Source organism: Drosophila hydei, unplaced genomic scaffold, assembly GCF_003285905.1.
Source record: "Drosophila hydei strain 15085-1641.00,03,60 unplaced genomic scaffold, DhydRS2 tig00000060-arrow-pilon, whole genome shotgun sequence".
Taxonomy (NCBI): Eukaryota; Metazoa; Arthropoda; class Insecta; order Diptera; family Drosophilidae; genus Drosophila; species Drosophila hydei.
This window is the reverse complement of record NW_022045656.1, coordinates 2,548,217-2,569,561: the sequence shown is the minus strand read 5'-3', so window position 1 is coordinate 2,569,561 and position 21,345 is coordinate 2,548,217. Positions and strand designations below refer to the sequence as shown.

The 21,345-nt window shown below is 38.0% G+C and overlaps 1 protein-coding gene and 1 pseudogene across 1 annotated transcript; one reads left to right on the top strand and one right to left on the bottom strand.

Annotated features, from left to right (window-relative positions):
* The first annotated feature begins 1,100 nt into the window (after positions 1 to 1,100).
* On the top strand, positions 1,101 to 19,803 carry LOC111592135 (putative GPI-anchored protein pfl2). The gene is made up of 7 exons (XM_023304175.2): positions 1,101 to 1,734; positions 4,533 to 4,772; positions 5,832 to 6,088; positions 11,306 to 11,432; positions 11,575 to 12,234; positions 15,044 to 15,515; positions 19,007 to 19,803. The coding sequence occupies exons 1-7, from the start codon at positions 1,395 to 1,397 to the stop codon at positions 19,758 to 19,760; spliced, it is 2,850 nt and encodes a 949-aa protein (XP_023159943.2). The 5' UTR covers positions 1,101 to 1,394; the 3' UTR covers positions 19,761 to 19,803.
* Positions 17,492 to 18,279, bottom strand: LOC111592136 (annotated as a pseudogene).
* Positions 19,804 to 21,345: the final 1,542 nt, after the last annotated feature.

The window sequence follows — 21,345 nt, the reverse complement described above, 5'->3', positions numbered from 1 at the left end:
GTGAACAGCATGACAATAAGAGCTCATCTTGATTGGAAACTATAGAAGCGGATGAGTTTAGTCAAGGCCATAAAGATTATTTGAAATATGATGAATTTCTATAGAAATTCTATAGTTACCATAAAAAAACGTGAAATATAGAAGAAGAAGTTAATCAACTGCACACAGATTAAGTTAATTGAGATTGATTGAAGACTAATGCTAATGGCAAGCTCTTCTCTTAGTTTAACTTTGTTTATTTAAGATTAAATTTTATGTTGAGCCAAGCAAAAGCAGGTGGTTGTAATTGTTTACAAATCAGTTCAGTTGGAGATAAGCTGTGCCTATGCTATACTGTTTTACATGTGAAGAGTGTCTTAGAATTAATTTTGGCTTCGTTATAAGCCAAAGGTGAAACTTGTCCTATGGAAAATCATAGTTTATGGAAATAAAGTAATAATAAAGTGCCTTAACCTGAATGAAAAGAAGAAAGACTGAGTTATGCTGTGATTCGAAAGAAAAATATTTATATTCTCGTCTTGATGCGATTGGGCCACTCTGGCTTCACATGCCGATTCAACATGCCAGAAGCTTAATTTGATTTTGTACCAAATTAAATACTTCATTCTATTCTGACTTTGCTTCAAATAAAATTACAAATGTTTCTTAGCTAAGCTTATTTAAATATATCTTAATATACTCAGAAAACTTTTAATTGAAGTCTACTTGCAAGTTAAGCTTCTTGGCTGGCCCATAATATAGTGGCGTTAAGAGTTGTTAATTAGATTAAGCTAAGTGTCAAATTTAGTACATTTTCACTTTGTCAGCCCCGTTGGGTGTGCTTAACCTGTGCCCAAGTGCACTTCAGCAACTGCAACAGCAACAGCAACAGCAACAGCAGTGTAGCAACAGCAGCAAGAACTATTACAATACAACATTTGTTTTCAATTGCAGGCGACAGACGGCTGGGCGTGGCACGCAAAGCTGGGGTAATAAACTGGGACAACAACTTTAAAAGTACAAACCAAGTGCACGGATTGAAGAGCACAGACCAGGAACAATGCAAAATGCGATGTCAGCAACAGAAGCAACTGCAACAACAACAACTGGAAACAAGTCAACAACAGCTTAAAACATAATACGCTAAAGGGGCAAGCAGGCAGCAGGCGGAGGGGCGAAAAGCGAAAGAGACTTAGAGGGAAAACAAAGGAATGATGAGAAAACGTTGTTGTAATTAGTAAACGGATGGCTGACAAGCAGCAGCACAGCATGAATCATAAGTTGAGGCGGAAACGGAAGTGCACGCCCAATAAAACTGACAGCCAACAGCAACAACTATAGCTGCAACAACAGTAAGGAGTCGGGGACAACTAAATGTTGCAGCAACAATTGCAAATGCCAAACAAATTGCGATCATGTGTGACGTTGAGCAGGCGTTTAAGAGCAATCAGAGCGACGACAATGATGACGAGCAACAGGAACTGGAGCAGGAGCAGCAGGAGCTCGACGAGCAGCTCAGTCAAGAGGCTGGCGTGAAGTCCAATGGTCTGGTCAAACGTCACGCCTCCGAACGCTGCTTGGGTCAGCTGCTAAAGCTGCTGCTCTCTACTCCCGGTCTTGTTTTACTGGTTACAGGGTATTCGGTGTTGGGTGCACTCATTTTTCCTCTGCTAGAGGCACCACAGGATCTGAGCAAATCGGCGGCCATTGCCAAGAGCCGCGAGGATTGTTTACGCGAATTGTGGATCATAACGGGTGAGCGAGCCAACAAATTTAGTTAAATTGTTTATTTGCCGCATACGCATAAATCAAGCGTGAATTATTTGCCGCATCGGCCATAAATATGAGCCAAAAGTGTTGTGTTGTATTTTACGCTTGATTTGTTTGTAATGGCATATATAAAACGGCTTTAACGTTTGTCTGTTAGTGGCAATTAATGCTAAACAAATATCAATATTTTAATTGGAATTAACTTTCAGTTAGCCCCGGAATGTAATTTGCGCCAAATTGAATAATAACAAAATATTTGCATTGCCAAACATTTGCTCACAGAGAAAACAATTTTCGCAAATTTTACGCAACGTTTGCCAACTATTTGGGAGTATGTGGTATGCATGTGTGTGTGTGGGCTCTAACTATGTCTAGTTGCAGTGATTTATTTGAAATTAATTACTTTGTCACCTAGATTGCAGCTGCCGTTGGCACTCAATTTGCACGGCAATCTCCATTAAAGTGCACAAGCATTTAATTTTTATTTTCAGTTTTTTCTTTTTTCAAAAGTCCATTGCGTTGCAACACGTAGGTACACTGGGCTACATAGGCAGTTTGATTGGTATATATAATTTACAGTTGTCTAAGAATATTTTAATTTTTTTTTCATGTTTTCTTTTATCTCTATTTTAGGGTCCAAAATATTTAGATTAACTCATTTTGGAATTTTGTATTTCGAAGTACAAATTCTTATTATTAATCAATGCCTAATATTAATATTAATACTTACGTTTATCAGCACTAACATATTAAAATCAACGTTTTTCAATTCATTACACATATATATAATGAATATCAGCAGTAAGAAGATATGGAAATGATTTCTACTCCACTGTTCTCTTCGGTTCAAAATAAGATTCCAACAGAGATTCTAAGAACTTTTTATCACAAAGTGCAGTATAAATATTATATTAACCAAGAAGTGTTAAATTTTAAATAAATTAAATATATTATACAACGCCTGCAAATATTGGAAACTTAGAATTTTTTTCAGTGCAATCCCTATATTATTCTTTATTCTAATGGGATGTTACTTTTTAGCACAAAAAGCATTTGTTGAATATTTGATAATATGTAAAATATTATGAGCTGAGATATTTAATTCAGCTCTTCAGTATTTTCTTGTTAATTACCTAACAAAAAACTTGGAATTATTCATTTTATGTCCAAAAAAGTGTATTATTTGCATACAGTACTCCGGCTGTCTTACCGCACACCGCCTCATTCCATTTCCTCTGTCTTTCTGGCATGTGCATTGGCGTGTGCTTATGTTGATTTAATGAAAATTTCCCATCATAAATAAACTAATTAATTTACGCGCATTTTGCTTTTTGTTGTTGGAGTGGCGCACCTGGCATATGATTAATTTATAAGACTTAATGATGTCGAGCTTGACTCCAGCTTTGCATTTTGCTAGTCACAATTCATTTGACAAATTCCCAAATTTCAGGCAGGCAAGCTTTAAGCACTTCAAGGCATATTTAATTAATAATTCTAATGACTAGATTAATTTAACTCTCTACAGGTATTATAGCAGATACTCATTATTTGATGGGCTAGCTTAATATGTAAATATTTGCGCAAAGGCCGTGTAAGGCGCTTTCTATACAAAATTAAATGGAATTTCATGCTTCAAGTGTTTTCTTAGGCTTTGTTTCCATCTTACAGATGTACAAATTTACATAAAATTAAAAGTTGTGTTAGTGTACTTAAAAGAAACAAATATATATATTTATATATATATATATATATATATATATATATATATATGTATAAAGTATATATTTATTTATAAAAATATAAAAATATACTATAGAAAAAGAAATTTAAGTTTAAAGGAAAATTTGATTTTAATATCTGAATTACTCCAAACAATATTTGAGAATTGTTGATATTAAGACCTTAAGAAGAATGTTTCTATTCAGCCAAGATATTCAGCCTTCATTGCAATAAATTTATCAGCAATTTAACTGAGCCACTTAAATTAGCTATCTACTTATTTAGTTTACATTAAATAAAGCTGAAGGCTAAGAAACTCCTGTGGCTTCCACTTAGCAACGTGAAGGCAGCAGGGTAACAACTTATATTACACAAACAGTCACGTAAAGTGCTTCCCGACTTTTTCCAGCATGAAACCAAAGGCGGAGAGCACTTGCGCATTCATTTGCTATTAAAATGAGTATATATTCACATATATATATATATGTATGTATGTATAGGAATTCGACTTGAGCACGAAGCACATTTGCTTTGGTATTTACATCTGGCAAGGATCTCGAGCTGCCAATACAAGGACCCAGAGTATTGAGTGTTTCATTTCCAGCTGAAATGGATGCAGTCGCTGGTGGGTCTAAATTGTGCCTCCGGGGCGGCAATGTGGGCATAGCCAAGGCCAAATGGCGTCAAGTGGGCGTTGGTAACGATTGTTGTTGTTAACAAGCTGTGGCAGCAGCAACCTCTGCAATTTGCTGTAGAGGCAAAATCAAATGCGAGCAGCGCCCCCAAGACAAACCAAGTAAAATCGAAAGGAAGTGGCAGCCAAGTAAGAGGCGTGGCTTGCGTTGCTGGGCGACACTTGGTAAAGGTCGCGCGGTTAGAGCTTAAAGGTTATCAATGCACTTTGCACGGAATTGCATAATTACAAAGGTTACACTTAAGATTTTTACTGAGTGCAGCTGGCAATTGGCCAGATTCGGGACTTGAGTGTCAAAGGCTTTTGACCCAATTAGATACATTTGTGAACAGCTATTTATTTATGCTATAATTGCCATTTCTAATTGCAGAAAAACTCAACGTGCTGTATGAGCGGAATTGGACGATGCTGGTCCACGAGCAGCTACGCCGCTTCGAGGGTTCCATTGTGGCTGCGACGCGTCCTGGTGGCGCAACTGGCGCTGTGGCAGGACCTGGTGCGAGTGCCAGCGCCAGTGCACTGGGTCACTTTGGCTACGATGCTGGCGACACGCAGAGCTGGACCTTTAGCGAGGCTTTACTCTACTCGGTGACTGTGATAACAACAATTGGTGAGTGGCAACATTTTCATTTGAAGTCGCTTAGCTATTGCTTTTTACTTCGAGACACTGTTTGCTTAGTATTTACAATCATCTTCGGGGCATTTTGAATTTATAGCAGTGGGCTGTAATAACTGCTAATATTTACATTGCAGTAGGGCCATCGGCTATAGCAACATCAACGACAGCCAAAGACAAGACAACATACATATTATGTATACGCCCAGTGGGCTCAACCAAAATATTTGCATATGGTTAAAGCCTGTTGTCTGTGCTTACTGTGCCAACACAACTCACTCTCTCTCTCTCTCTTCTCTCTTTATATATATATATATTATGAAGTGTTGTTCGGTTGATAGTTAAGCCCTTTCTCAGTAGGGGCTACAAATACTCTAGCAAATTAAGAGCAGCTTAAGTGTTCTGTTTAACTAAGTGCAGCAAATACAAAACTTAATTTTGGCACGCGAATCGCTAAGGATATAGCCAAAATAGGATTAATTTGCTTAAGAAAGCAGTTGACTAAATTGGATATTTAAATGAAAATTAAAGTTTTTAAGTGGAGCTCAGCAAGTCTTTCAGGAAAGTGAAGAAAAAACATAAATAAACACAATATGTAGACAAAGTTTAAATTATGTTAATCTTTCTTTAGGGAAAAAAACTAAACAGTTGGAAATACTTACACAAGTTGCCTTACACTTTGTTTATATGCTAATCAATTTGATGATTAGGCAAATAATATTGAAAAGTTTTAATATATTGTAAGTCTTTGTGGACTTTGTGGACCCAGGTCAGAAAAAATTAGGGAACAGAATAGAGAGAGACGTAAATTACTACAATTAACTACCTTCTAAGTAATTTAAATAAATTAAATAAAATATGTAAATACTAAGTCTTTTGTCAACAAATATTTACAATGCAAGAGTTATTATAAGCTGCAGCTTGGGTTGATATTTTGTAATTCAAAACACAGAATTGGCTTTTTATGTGTACCTTAGATTCATTTGTAATATAATATGCTGTCATTATATAAATGATTATATTGACTCGAGTCTATTTACTTGTCTTCCATAGGCCATGGCAGCCTGACACCACGCACAGCAGCTGGCAAGCTGGCGACCATTTTCTATGCGCTCATCGGGGTGCCTTTGATGCTGATGTGTTTGTCCAGTTTGGGAGCTCTGCTCGCTGAGGCGCTGCAGTGCACCTACATGCGGCTTTGTTGCCAGCTGCAGCACCGTCGAAGTTCTGGAGTGGAAAAGAATGCGACGCTTTCAACGACAACGACGACGGGCACATTGACTAAGAGACGTCATGGCGCTGGGAATGGGGTAAGTCAAACATTGCGTATGATTGATATTGTTCAATTGCTGATGCAACAGCTGCCCCGAGTAAATGCTGCGAAGTAAAAAGGTCAAGTTACTGCAACTTTATCGTGTTGACTTTTTTATGGATCTTAATTCGATTGCCACGACTGTCAAAGTTCTCGCACAGCTGCAATAACACCGTGAACTGTGTGCCTCAAAATCTTGGCTTAAGTGTTTGCTGTCTAAAATTCCTCCCACTCTACTTTCAAAAGCAAAAGTTCCTGCATTGTTGCTCAGCCCGTTGATGATGGCCACAGTTTTGGCCACTGAGGCAGAGCAGCGAGCGCTTTTGTTGGGAGAAAACTTTCACTGGCTGCTCACATTTTTGCGCTTCAACTTTTTTGGTCTGCTGTAACTAAAGCTACGTGAAATATTTTTGGTTTTTCTCTTATTGTGCGTGTAGTTTATTTTTGAAGATTCTCGCAGCCAGTTGTTAAAATGTGGAAGTTACTTTGAGCTGGAACTATGCAAGCTGCTCACTTTATTTTTTTCGCTGTTTGCGATAAAAGCAAGATTATGTAGAATTCGATGGAAACTAGGAGTTTTTTGTTTGCTTAAGTAAAGTTTTAATTTTATATGTTTATTTTAGTTTTGTCTTATTAATAATATTAATAATTTATTATATTAATAATTTTGTCAATAAGCATTTCATTGAGAATAAACATGTTGAATATTCGAAAAGTCTCTTATTCAAAGCGCAACGTTTAGGTGAGCTTGCAGCTGGCTTCTCTTACAGCTTCCACTGTCCGCACATTTCGCGCTGCTCTAGTTTCCCAGAATTTCAGCCTTGAAGTTTTGCATTAAGGTTTCAGCATGGTTTTGAATTTCGATAGGGCAAAACATATTTTTAATTAAGACAACGGAAACCTTTTAAGTTTTTAGACCCATTTTCGGGTTTGCAGCCGGACTTGATACGTATTTTTTCTGTTTGCAAGAGCAAACTGAAAGTTTGTAATTGATTTGAACAAAAAATGAGAGAAAAAAGAACTTTTTGGGATCGTGCTACAGATTGCGAGCTGTCCAGATTGTTTGCTGTTCCCCTTTTTCTTTTATTTTGTGTTATTGTGTGTGTTGGCAAATCAGGCTACGTTTTTTTATTTACTGTGATAACAAAAAAGTTGGCTGTCGCGCTTACTCCGCACGCCATATACATATATAATTTGTAGACCCGGCTAAAATCGGTGGTTGCTGGTGCCTTCGGCCTTCGGCATTCTGTTTGCATGTTTTGTGCATTCGTGCACAAGTTTTGTAAGCCATTTGTTTACCATCCACGACTCTCACTGACATTTTTATTAAGCCCTGAGCTATGAATTCCGCTTTACTTTCTGAGTGTATTTCCTCTACCTATGATATACGAGGTGCCCAGAACTTAAAGTAGAGAGAGAGGGAGATATTCGTTTAGAGCAACTTTATCAATTTGGTTACAATATTGTTTGTGTCTTTTTATGTGCTGGCAGTTTATGTGAGTCCTCCAGCTGTTTATATGTGTTTAAATATAGATGAAGAAAATTCTGGCACTTATATTCAGTACATGCATTTATATAGACATTGGTATAGGCTTCTTATCGAACTTAAATTTAAATTTAATTTTTTGAATTTATTTATTTCATTCTGATAGCATAAACTTGCGTCATTTATGAACACATTTCAATTCTAAACTTTAGTATTTAAACATATCTTAAAGAATGAAAAGTAAACTATGTATGATATGTTTTGTTACTGTGTATTATAATACAATAAATTAAGCTAAAAATTAATTATTTGCTTGATATAACCAACTTCGCCTTAAACCGATAAGCAAAGTGGGTGCATAAAGGATTATCATCTTATAGAAATATAAATGATTTTTTTAAATAGGAATATATGTTTCTGTGCATTAGCTCTATAAATGCTAAATGAGCTAGGCAACAATATGATGTTTTTATTTATATCTAATATATACTTAAGTTCATCTGCTCTGTTGTTGAGTCGCACTAACAGACATGAGCAAAACAATGGAATTTTCGTTACCTTTCTATTACTTTTATCCTTTGCCCTTATTTGTGTATATAAAAATTGTCTTCAAGCAGCAGTTTTGTTCTCGATAAATTAACTATTTCAACACGAATGAAATAAATAAAAGCTAATTAAACTTAATAGACAAAACATATATATATATTATTGGCACCCTAAATTTTCTTCTACGATACTATTCAGCAAATGGTTTTTAAAAAAATTTTAATAAAATGTAAAGAAAATGGCGAAAAATCGGTCAATCAGCGATAATAACGCAATCACTGATTTTTTTTTTTATTTTCAACAACCAAAGTTTTAATGGTTTCATATTTTATAAATTTGTAACCAACATTAAAGATGGCACATATAATTGAATAAAATTGAGGACCCAACTTATTTGATGATTTAAAGATACTCTATACAATATATGAATTATATATTATATATATATAACATTTAAAAAGATTAAATATTTTTAAAAAATCTAACCACCGCTATTCATTGCATTTAATTATCTGCATATTATCATTTGCATCTAGAGTATTTCCTAGCACATCAATTACAGGCAGATAACTGTTAAACTTTCCGCTCATGTGGACATTTGCAAAGTTGATTTATCATCAGACAATGTTTTATTTATGTCACTCATTTTGCACGTTTGTTTGTTTATGGTTGCAGAAATTTCTGTTTAATTGGAAGATAATAAAAGAAGAGTGAATCACAATAAGAACAACATTCAGTGGACCACGTGCGTGGGCAAATAACTGAATTGTGGTTTGCACTGAACTGAGCGGACTTCACCAGCTTGTTTGTCATTTAAAAAATGACTATTTAATTTGGCTCTTGGTTAAAATTTATTAACATAAACATTAACATTTACTTTGAAGTGCAACGCTGCACGGGCAGAATACTGATTTTAGTGAATAGAAACTTTCGTCGCGACCAAGTTGGGAGCTCTGTCAGCCTTAAGGGCTGACAATTTGAGCATGGCCGAAACTTTGACGCCAGTTGCAATTTGACTTGCGCCCCTCCTGGTTAAAGGCCACATAAAGTGCCAAGTTAAGTAAATTAAATGAGTTTGCGTTCACTTTAAAAATACTCTGGAGCAAACTTTTGCCCAGTTTCGGACCTGCAAATTACGCTGGCCAGGCTAAAAGCGTGCAATAACTTTTCATTTCCCGTTGCACAATGCGAAATATAATTGATTTTTTTATGAGCCGCTGTGGAAAAGTGCTGCAGACGGTTTGTTTGTGTTTCCGGTAGAAGGGTTGGGGCAATTCCGAAAGTCATATATATATATAACTTGAATGCTTCAAGAAATGGAAAACTAATTGGCTCCATTTTGAGGACATTATCAAGCAATTCATTTATTAAAAACTTTCCAAATATAATGGTAATGGAAAGGAGGGCAAAGTAACAACTCGTCTTTCCTATTATAGAAGATATTTTAAGCTGATAGGCGCTGCTTTTAACAAACATTAAATTTAATTAACACCTTAAATTTAATCGGATTTAAAGTTTTTGCGTTTGTTTTTGCTTATGAATTTAAATTTATATTTAATAATTATTTTAATGTTGAATTTAGTTATTATTTATTATATTTATTTTGAGCTAATTTATTTGAATTTAATTTTCAATTTTATTTGCAGTTTTTTCTCTCTAAAAACTTTCCACACTTTGCCTAAAATGGAAGCACTTTTCCATTGTTGTTCGAAGTGAAAAGCATAAATTTTTCCATCGCTGCTACATTGCTGTACGGTGCCACATTGTTGCCACATGCAGCACGTGGCAATAAAAAATTCTACTCGGTATGCACTTTACGAATCTCAATTCTTGCCTCTCTTAGGCTGAGACGTGTTTGGTTCAATATGCTCGAAAGTTGTTCAACAAGTTTTTTGCATTTGCTGCCGACGAAACGTAATTTGCATAGAGTGAGAATGTCTTGCTTGGTTAAATCGAATTGAGAAAGTGAAAAAAGGATCTGGAATCCTTTTTGCACATAACTCTCATTTAACGACTCATTAGGGCTTAATTCAATCTAGGCAAATCACAGCTGCTGCTGCTGTAACAAGCAGATTTTTAGTCCCATTGAGGCACTGGCGCTGTCTATTGATAAGCCCTGCGGTTAACGTTGGGGCCTTATGCGTCCATCGCTTGAATTATTATCAGCATGTTGACCGTTGGCATTTGGCATTTTGGCATCTGGCATGTTCGCCTTTTGCCCTGCTCGTTATCCTTCGTCGTGGCTGTTGCCATTTGCAATTATCATGATGGACACTGCAAATGGTTTTTTGGGCAGCCGCAAAGTCACAGTGGCATATCATTTGAGTTATGCAAGTGTATGCGTGCCTCTCAGTGTGTGTGTGTGCGGTTGCCTCAGCGTCTCATCATGGTGCCACAGAACCGCAACTAACACGATGGCAACATGACAACGTTTCGCATAACAGCACGCAACGTTGAACATTGAACCGCAACAAGGATTAGAACAAGGATATCAACTTGAGAGTATGTATCAGTGAGTATAAAGCTGCAAGCTTTTCAAATGTGTCAATTACAATTTTATTGAGATTTTATGGCCACGCTCAACGATTGTTAAAAGTAACCAAATAAAGGTGCAAATACCGAGTGTTGTGCAGCTTGTTAAAGTTAATTGTGCTGCGGTCTTCAAATAGGTCTGGCTGCCTTTTGGTCTTGATTAGAAATTAGATGAGCGGCTTTTGTGTGGGCATTTAATCTTGTAAACGACAAAGAGATTCGTTATTTAGATTCTTAAATTAAATTTTACATACTGTACAAGACAAGTTGCTAACAAAGGGCTCTTATCCAACTAGCTGTCAACTCAAGCGGATGTCTACCTTATCCAACAATCGAAATACTTGTCAGCCTTCATGTTTTTGTCAATTCCCAATCAAAATATCATGTTAATACAGATAGCATGCACTTAACAGCCTATCACACACAGAGCTTTCACATTATGTTGACATGAGGAAATGAAACGACAACGCAAATGTGCGAGACATAAAATTGAACTTAAGAAAACTGGCATTTAATATAAATGAATGCATAAAGCTTTTAAACTTACATCACCAACTCCTATATATTTATGAACTGAAATAACAATTATTTATATCTTCGCTTGGCAATACAGCTGTGCGGCATTAATGAAATTATCCGGCTTAATTGCAGGCGAACTGTAAAGGCTGCAGCAGCGAGACGAGCCTCTGCGAACGCTATGAATGTGGCCAAAGGACAGCGGCAACGACAGCGACTACGACAACAATGAAGCGCAAGTTGTCGTTGGAACAAGGCGAAGGTAGGTAACAAAGGATCAAAGTGGTTGGACGATGGGGCGGGTAGTTATAAATTGAATTGTCAGCATAACAATTGGCAAATCGTTAATCAACATTCATATGTCCTTTTTTTGACTGCACTCTCCATTGTCCTGCGGTCAGCAGATGCCTGTCAATTGTTGCGCAATGCGATGCCAAGCAAGTTGAATCAGCAACAGCAGCAGCAGCAGCAGCAGTTTTACCAGCAGCAACAACAGCAGCCAGATGTCATGCTAATGACAACAACAACAACTGGCAATGCATTGCTGAAATATGCACCGTTGCCACAACAACAATCGCTGCAGCAGCAGCAACAACAGCAGCAGCAGATACAGCAGCAGCAGCATTACATTAACGCATCAGCAACACAGGCATCACAGCAGCAGCAGCAGCATTTATCGACAACTTTGCCGCGACAACACCAGCAACAGCAGCAGCAGCCACCAAATTTTGTCGCCGTGCCGAGCAGCATGCTGCGTTTTACTGCTGCACCCACGATGCCCTTGACTACAGCTGGGCCTCCAAATTGCTATGCTCCAGCCACGGCCACAATTTACTTTCCATTCGCGTCTGCTACGGGCAGCACAAGCAACTGCGCACAGCCGTTGGTCAAGTACCATACGATACACTTGCAGCCAGCTGCCAAGCAACAGCATCGATTGCTGAGCACTCTGGACGTCGCGCCAGCAGCTACGGCAGCGGCAGTCGACCTGACGGCAGCAACATCTACACTGGAGGCCATCACATTGCCACCTCCACCGGCCTATCAGACAGCCAATATGCATGGTAAGTACAAGGATTATGCATAGCTAAGCTGCAACTTATCCAAATGCCATTATGATTATTTAAAGCTGTTTAAAAGCAGACTAATAATGTGATTCAGAGGGTAAATGCTGTCGATACAGCTATTCTATTCTGGTAAGATGAGAGGCTCTGTACTCCAGACTGACTGCACGATACTAGCTTAATCCGAAAAAAGAGAATCGTTAAATTTAGTTAAATATCAATATAGTACTGCAGTCCCGATTGGCTCACTATAGCCATTATAGTCAACGTAATACAATGATAAAAATCTCTTTGATTCCGTAATCAAAATATCTGAATATTAATATTACTTTCATTCAGGCCATCTGTTTAATATCTTTACTGAAATTCGCGTTAATTTCCTTTATATATGCCGCAAATCTATTATTAACACATCAGCTCAACATATACATGGGTAGACCACAGAGATGTGTGTGCATCTGTGATTGCAGAGCTTTGAACGGGATGAACGTAAAGGCCACAAATGGAAATGATATTCATCAATCATACGCAGCGTGGTACAGCGTGTGCGTCTCTCTCTCTCTCTCTCTCTGTCTCTTCCTTCGTCTCTCTGCTCATTTGTGCATATAATTATTTTAACAATTTGCTGTCAGCAGCAAATTATCATTACAATCATCATTATTGAGAGCAACAGCATAATGAGCAGAGATGAAAGGAGAGCGTGCTAAAATGACAGAGTTAAGCTAGCGCACTTAGCGACTTTTGCCTGTACTTTATAGTGGCGACGGCACATTAAAAGTTTTCAACAGCTCGTCTCGGCAAGGACATGACAAGGACAACAAGAACAACATGCACTCCAGTCAAGGCGAGACATGTGCGACAGCTTTTATTGACGATAATGATGACTTGGCACTTGGCACTTGCCACTTGCCAGTTGCCAGTTACCAGTTGCCACATGCCACATGCCACTTCGACGCAAGACGTCAGCGGCCTGTATACGACGGGCAGACAACACGTCCTCTCGACCGTTACCCCTCTCCTGTATCACGCTTTATTGCTGCGTGTCAGCTGCATGCAAAACTCATTAAACTTATTTTACTTTTTGCTACGAGCACGTGACAGATTTACCCAAGCGATGTGTCCTCGCCTCCTGCTCTGTCTTTTCTTTATGCTAGCTGTCACAAATTGCAGTCAATACATCAATATAGTCGCATCCATATCCATTCCAATATGCACCTTAATTATTTCAGCTGTGCCAAATAGCGCACAAAGGACACCGACACTCAAAGCGTGGTCATTGTCCTTCTAGACCCGCCTTCTCTCTCTTCGCGCTCCTCTTCTGCCTCAGTGGTTGACCACGCCATTAGCGCTCCACAAAAAGTTGCAACAAACTGTCAGCCACATTGCACCCAGCCATGTACAAAATGCATTCCACACTCTAATAAATGTGTGCGTGCGTGTGTGTGTGTGTATTTCAGCCAAGTTTAAGTAAATATTTTGAAATTGGCCATGTCCTGTGCTGACCACAGCCCAACGCGTTCCACGCGAGTTCCGTGAACAGTTGCGGGTCTAAGTGAAAGATGCCATTACAGTCACTTCCTTCCGGTCTTTGGCTTCCTTATTTTGCCATTTTCAGCTGATATGAGATATGAAAAATGTACGTGACGGGAAACTGTGGAGCAAATATTTAAATGCGTTAAAAAAGAATCAATTTTTCTTAAATTTTTCTACATTTCTTTAAGTATCAGAATTTTAGTAATTTTGGCTCAAAAATAAATATAAAAATAAATTAAATGAAATTTAACAACGTGACAGAAAACTGTGGCACAAATATTTAAATGCGTTAAAAAAGAATCAATTTTTCTACATTTCTTTAAGTATCAGAATTTTAGTAATTTTTGCTCAAAAGTAAATATAAAAATAAATTAAACATTTTTTATCAGAAATAAATGAAATTTAACAACGTGACAGAAAACTGTGGCGCAAATATTTAAATGCGTTAAAAATGAATCAATTTTTCTCAAATTTTTCTACATTTCATTAAGTATCAGAATTTTATTAATTTTTGCTCAAAAATAAATATTGGATTATTAAACATTTTTTATCAGAAATAAATGAAATTTAACAAAATATTTTATGTATTTAGAAAACGAAATTTTTATTGTTCGTGGTCTTTTATAATTTATTTCAATTAATTCCTGTTATATATTTAAGCTGTGTCTATCTTTTGACTTGAAGAAGAGCTAAGGTCATTAACTATTTGATATTTAAAGAAACACAGATTATTAGCTAAAAACAACAATAAGTATATAAATAAATAAATTACATGGAGTTATTAATGCAAAATGAGTAAAGATACATTTTAGTGCTTAGCAACCAGATTATTAAATATTTTTGGTAAATACTGTGATAAACCTGGCAACCCTGACCACAATGTTTGCCAGCTGTTGCAGTGGCCTGTGCCAGGCGATGGCCACAACTTTTGCTGTGCAAATTCGAAACCAGCCGCTACAAAATGCTGCTCAACTTTTCGAGCAAAAACAAATAATTTTACTAACTAAGTACAGCATGTGATGTATAAATATATATGTTTATAGGCTTGCCTGTATATGTGTGGGGGTCAAACAAATGCAGTTGCTGAAAGTTTGCAAAAAGTTTTTCCCATTTTTTTGTTGGCTTCTCTTTGCAGTTCGTTAGCCGTTTGGTTTTATTGTACTTTGGCCAGGCAAAAAGTGTGTTTATTTAAATTATTTTGAAAAGTATTATTTAATCAACACATTGTTAATTCTACTGACTTTTCTGTTACGTCTTCTTGTTCTTCTCGTTGCAGCCGTGCGACGGGCCAAATTTGTGACGCAGCCGCTGGCACCAGAAATCAATGCGCTGTTGAGTGGGGGATCGAGTGATTTATCCTGCAGGCATGATTTATTGCCGCATGCATTATCTGGAGCTGCCGCAGCAACAACAGCTACAGCAGCAGCAGCAGCAACAGGCGCTGCATTGTTAACCTATACGGCAGCAACAAGCAGCCCGCAACTGTCAGCCGGCATTAAGCCAGCAGCAGCAACAAATGCAACAATGCCCGATAACAGTTTTATAGCCGCAGGTGTCTGTGGCGTTGGAGTCAATGCAACAGCAACTGCAGCAACAGCAACAGCAACAGCAACAACATCTCCAGCACTAGCAGCAACATCGACGACAGCAACAACTACAGCAGCAGCAACATTGTCGGCGCTGCTGAGCTCAGCTGGCAATGTAGACATTATGGAAGACGAAGATGAGCTGGAACGAGAGCGTTCCAGGTATGTATGTGTGTGTGTGTGCAGCTCAAGAGGCGATGTTGCCCTTTCAAATGAGGCTGTGAGGCGTGCTGTTGGTCTTGTTAAACAGAGACGCTTCAATTGGTCAGTTGATGTTGGCGGCAGACCCTAATGGTTGTAGCCATGGCCACATTCCAGACATAGTTAGGCAGTTGGCAACGACAACCACAACAGAGCTCAAGCACGAGCTGTATTTGGAAATTTGTGCAGTATTTAAAATGTTTTTAAGAACAAATTCAGCCCAAAAGACGCGTTAAGAATACTTGTTCAATTTTAAAATTTAAATTTTTAAAATATTTTAAATACTTATTAATCTATTTAAGCAGCAGATGCTTGACATATATCAAATTTAAAGTATTTGACTTATGCTAAAATTTCGTATAACTTTGCAAACTTCTTAAAATTGATTAAATCAAATATTTTATGATTTTGCTTCACTTTCAAAGCTTTTTAAAAACATTTTAATGTTCCTTTACTCACTTAAACTATTATTTAATGAGATTTGTTTATGCAAATTTATTTTGCAATTAAATTTCATATAATTTAAAGTGTTACCAAATGTCTTAAATTTAACTTAGTTGCAGCTTAGATCTAATAATTTCTATACAAACTTGAAGGCTCTACAAAGTTTTACTTTCTATTTTCGCCCTGCATAGTGGGTATAATAAAACTGAGCTCTTAATTTTATTTGATAAACAAACTTTCTGCACGTCGACTACACTTTGAATCAACACTTCAGAATTCTCGCTTGCATATTGCAGCGGACACTTGGCAACCGAGCCAAACATTTGCGGCAACGTCTGTGGCTCTGCCCGAATTTCACAATTTTCATGATTTTCGTTGCGCTCGTTACTTTTTGTTCTGTTTTCTTTTTTCACTCGTATACATTTTGCGCATTTTATTTAATAAAATCCAGCAGATGGTAATTAATTTTGACAGTGAACCTGTGCACGCGCTTCTGGCGCCCTCTTGCGGCAGGCGGCGCGCACATCGTAGCTTCTTCAATTTCAGCTGCGCACTCACTGAGCGTGTGTGCGTGTTTGTGAGTGTTTGTCTATGTGTGTGTGTGCGTAATTAATTGTAAGCCGAGTTGCGAACTGAATCAGGTCATTTAATTTCATGCGAATTGTGTGGCTCCACCTCCATCTACTGTGCCGCTTCTCCCTTTGCTTTACTCGTGGGTTTTGCCTGCTTAAATTTACAGAAAATATGAGCTTTAAGTCTAACCCATTTGTCGACCTGGCCAACGTGCCTCCCAAATCAAAAGAGTTGACTGGCCCAAAGGCCTTGGCTGCTTCTATCTTTCTTTCTCCTTCCCTCTCTCCACTTCGCTCTCAAGTGCGCTGTTGCTTGTAGTTTGCCAAGCTGCCGGCCAATCGCACATTAAGTGCTAGTCGAAGTGGCTGACATCCTGCCAGGCTCGACCAGACCGAACAAGGCTGGTCCAGTCTAGCTGCCATTGCTGGTCATTACCACAGACAAGTTCAATAAACGTACCGCAAATTGATTTGACCAAGCACACTTGACAGCCGCTCTCGACTGCAACTCAAGTGGACTGCTTCCCTAGCCAGTTGCAATATGCATTAGCTATAGCATTTGAGCTGTTCAACTTTTAAATATAGCTACATTTTTGTTAAGTAGCGGTCATTTGGTTAGCTCATGATTTCAAGCATTATATTACATATATTTTTTGGCTTACTTCAGATCGAGGTAATAATATGATAATAATTATAATTAATAATATGAATGCAATAAAATATATAATTTTCGCATGATGTGCGACTTAATATATTGCGTTAAGCAATATTTGACTATGTAAATCAGCATTTAAAAATATTTCAAGCCGGAGTCAAAATAGTTCGTAATCAAGCATTGCTCAAAGTTCTTCAAAATCTGCACTCAAACTCTGTAGAATACTATTGCAACCCGGATACAAAGGCAACAACAAATAACTGTGTCAATGCCTATTCACTATTTAATAATTTAATTTCTAAAAATCACATTGCAGACTTTTATATTTGAAGTGAGAATACCATTCTGAGGAACTGTTCATAGTCTATGGTAATAACGCCTTTCATATCCGTATCGTATGTCCTAAAAGAATCTGTCAGTGTTTGCAACACAATGCAACATTGGATGAAATCATCAAATAGAATATTTCCCTGGCCAAAACGATCAAATTTGTTTAGTAGGATTTCGATTAAATGATCTGTTAAGCGGAATCCAAATGTGCAGAGAGCGTTTTTCAGTTCTTGCTTATCTATTTGGCCAGAGTTGTCCGTATCAAATGAGCGAAAACAATTTTGCCAGTCGGTCACGTACTTCCAAAGTGCTCCGAAATCCTGAAAGGATACTTTGCCACGGTTCTCATGGTCGAACATACTAATAATCAATCTGACTGTTTCTGGATTGAAGGGCGACCAAGTGCCATTCGAAAGTGCCACCTGCAGTTCTTCAGCGGAAATTAAGCCGCTCTTGTCCTTATCAACACGTTGAAACACATCCCACAGAAATTTGTTATCGGGCATGCTATTGTACTCGGCCATCTTGAGGGTCTGGAAATAATATTAAGATAAAAATAATTTTAGATATATACTATTTAATTCTGTTTAAGTATTATCACCTTTATTATATATTCGGCTCTGAGCTAATAAGCAAACTTTTCATGGAATACCGTTTTATAATTTTTACATGGTGTAGTGTATTTTGGGCATCACTAAAAATAACTTTCTTGGCAAGCTGTGATTGCTTAACAAAAATAAGCCTATGAAAACTTCACAAAGATTAAAGTTGTCACGAGGTGCTAGAGTTACCTTCAGATACAAACCAAAAAAAAAGAAAAGTAAACGTGTGAAAGAGGCTGAACGAAAAGCTTCAAACAATATTGACAAGAATCAAAGAATTCATCTTTGAAATGCACGTAAAAAGGTCTAAAATACTTTAAAAGATAATTGAAAAGAAGAAGATCTTGAAATACATTTTTGCCTTTTCAATGTATAGCCATAATCTTGCTTTGTTTGATGTTCGTGAGCATATTATTGAAGCTCATAAGGTTTCAAGTTCAGGTCCTTAAGCTAATAACTGGCCAAAAACATTTAACTGGTTGAGGTAACAGCTACGCCCATAGTGGCTCCCACTTATTCATGAATACAATCATGCCTTTTTGCGATCCAATTAAATTTCGCTTAAAGCCTTCTAGTAGCTAAATCACTTGGCTGACTGGGCGTATACACAATACAACATAACGCATACGCCACGTATAGCATGCCAACTGGTTGCTTTTATGGCTTATTGATTGGCCACTGACCGCATGTCGAACGTGCTTGGGCATTATTTTTTATGGCCTTTAGCTGTTTGTTCTTGGTGTTCTGGCTGCTTTAATTGAAGGCGTTTTATATCCAAGTGCTGCGTAAATATTTATTAAAAGGCTGGCTAACACTTACGCATGTCTTTTTATCGCTTCTCTTTCACAGCAATTGCCCGCATGGCACACCGTCTCGTGTGCCTCTGATAGCGAGTTCCGGTTGTGGCACGTTGAGTCTGCCCCACGAGCTGCCGCCAGCGGAGAAGTCAAGCGGCGGCTATCAGGCGCGCGGTCTACTAAATGCGACAGCGGCCAGTTTCAATCGCCATACGCTGCAGCCGCTGAATCGCAAGACTCTGATGCTGACGCGTCGCTGCCAGAAGCATGCGACTGCGCTGTACGATGCCACCGCCAACACGGAGACCTCCGAGGACGAGGAGTACATGCAGCACGGCAGTGAACAGTTCGTGCTGAAGAAGCTTAAGCACAGCCGTCGCAATGGCTCCCATGAGTGTGTGGAGCACCAGCACCAGCAGCAGCAGCAGCAGCATCAGCACCAACAGCAGGAGGACGATGACGATGATGATGATTATAATGAGGAGTCGCAACGACAGGTGCCCATTAGCTTGGTGCTCTTTATACTGATGTGCTACATATGCGTGGGCACCGTTATCTTTGCTCTGTGGGAGAACTGGTCACTGGTGGATGGCGCCTACTTTTGCTTTGTCACGCTCTCGACAATTGGCTATGGCGATTTTGTGCCAGCGCGCAGCTTCAACGGACCCGAGCTGCAGCTGTACGCATGCTGTGCGTATCTGCTGTTGGGCCTCGTCCTAGTGGCCATGTCCTTTAGCATACTGGAGACGCAGCTCATGTGGAAGTGCAAACGCATTGCTGTGCGACTGAAGCTGACCAGCGATTGATCCAGCTGCGCCAACTCCCATGTTGTGTATATGTGTATGTGTGACAAGGACACGCTCCTATTAGACATAGTTGTTAGTGCTAAATGTAATCAATATATGCTAATGCATGCTTAATCAGCTGTATAATACCTAGTCTATATATATAATATATATATAATAAACAGACATCGACACGTGAGTTTGTTGTCTGCTCTACTCGTAAAACAAAAATGTGTAAATAAAACGAATTTTTGCAAACTTTTAACAGGCTCATCATTTTTATGAAGATGATTATCATTATTTTTGGTAATTTGATAGATTTCTGTGTACGTGTATGGCATGCATAGAGCTCTTCCCAGCTCAGCTCATAGAGCATATTTCCCTCTCAACTTCTCTATTTGACAATGAATGTCAAGCTGCCTGTGGCAACTGTGCGGGTGTTTGTGTGTGAAGTAGAGATTGTTTGTCAGAGCTGCCATATGAAAGGACATGACTGCTAATAGTTTATGACATATTCGTGTAGCATATTTATGGGCGCCTCGTTTGCCTTCTCTTGTGCCCTGAGCACAATTGGCAGTGAAATATGCTTTTGGGCAGACGCTGACAGCGACTTGTGTAAGTGGCAACAGGCTGCACATAGGACAGTTGCTTGAATGCCAGAAGTTGGTGTCATTGTGAATTAGAGCAATTCAAAGATATTGGCAAATGGAATTTCCAAAGTTTCACAGATGCAAATGACTCAACTCAGTTCATTTTAAGACAAGTAGTTAATTATTTTACAATTATCAAATTTTTTCGGGCTTAAGGTATTTTGGGTAAAATTCAATTTACAATTGTTAAATTATTTTTATTATTTTTGAGCTCCTAAAAGATATTGGCATGTGGAATTTCCAAAGTTTCACAGATGCAAATGACTCAACTCAGTTCATTTTAAGACAAGTAGTTAATTATTTTACAATTATCAAATTTTTTCAGGCTTAAAGTATTTTGGGTAAAATTCAATTTACAATTGTTAGATTATTTTTATTATTTTTGAGCTCCTAAAATGATTTGTAGATGATTCATAAAATATTCAATTCCACACAAAAAGCTTGAGTTATTTTAGAAAAAGCACAAATAAACAATAATCTCATATATATATCCTATATCTGGTGGGGTATACACACACTTAGGTTACTTTTGTACTACAATATGGCTTCGAAATGGCTTCCACGCTTTACGTTGACTACACATTTATTAGCTATTTTACAGGGCAAATTTCATATTTAAATAAAAGCTTATTTCAAAGATATAAAATAGTCAAAGCCTGAGGCTTCTGATACAATTCAAATATCTTTTAAGCATATATTAGTCTGTGTAGAGGAATTCATATTTGTCTGAATTTATTCCAGGAACTTACCTTGCTTGCCTCGTGTTGTTTCTTGGTGCGTGCTCAAAATACCTGCGCTTATCCCCTACTGACAGAGCGAATCAGCTAAAAGCTTCAAATTTCATGCAGCACACACAACGAGACGCACACACACTCTGTGGCATCTACTTGGACTGTTCGTCATGTTTGCCGTGGCATTGAGCGCATACAAAGTGTGTTTAGAGTAGCGCATAAATT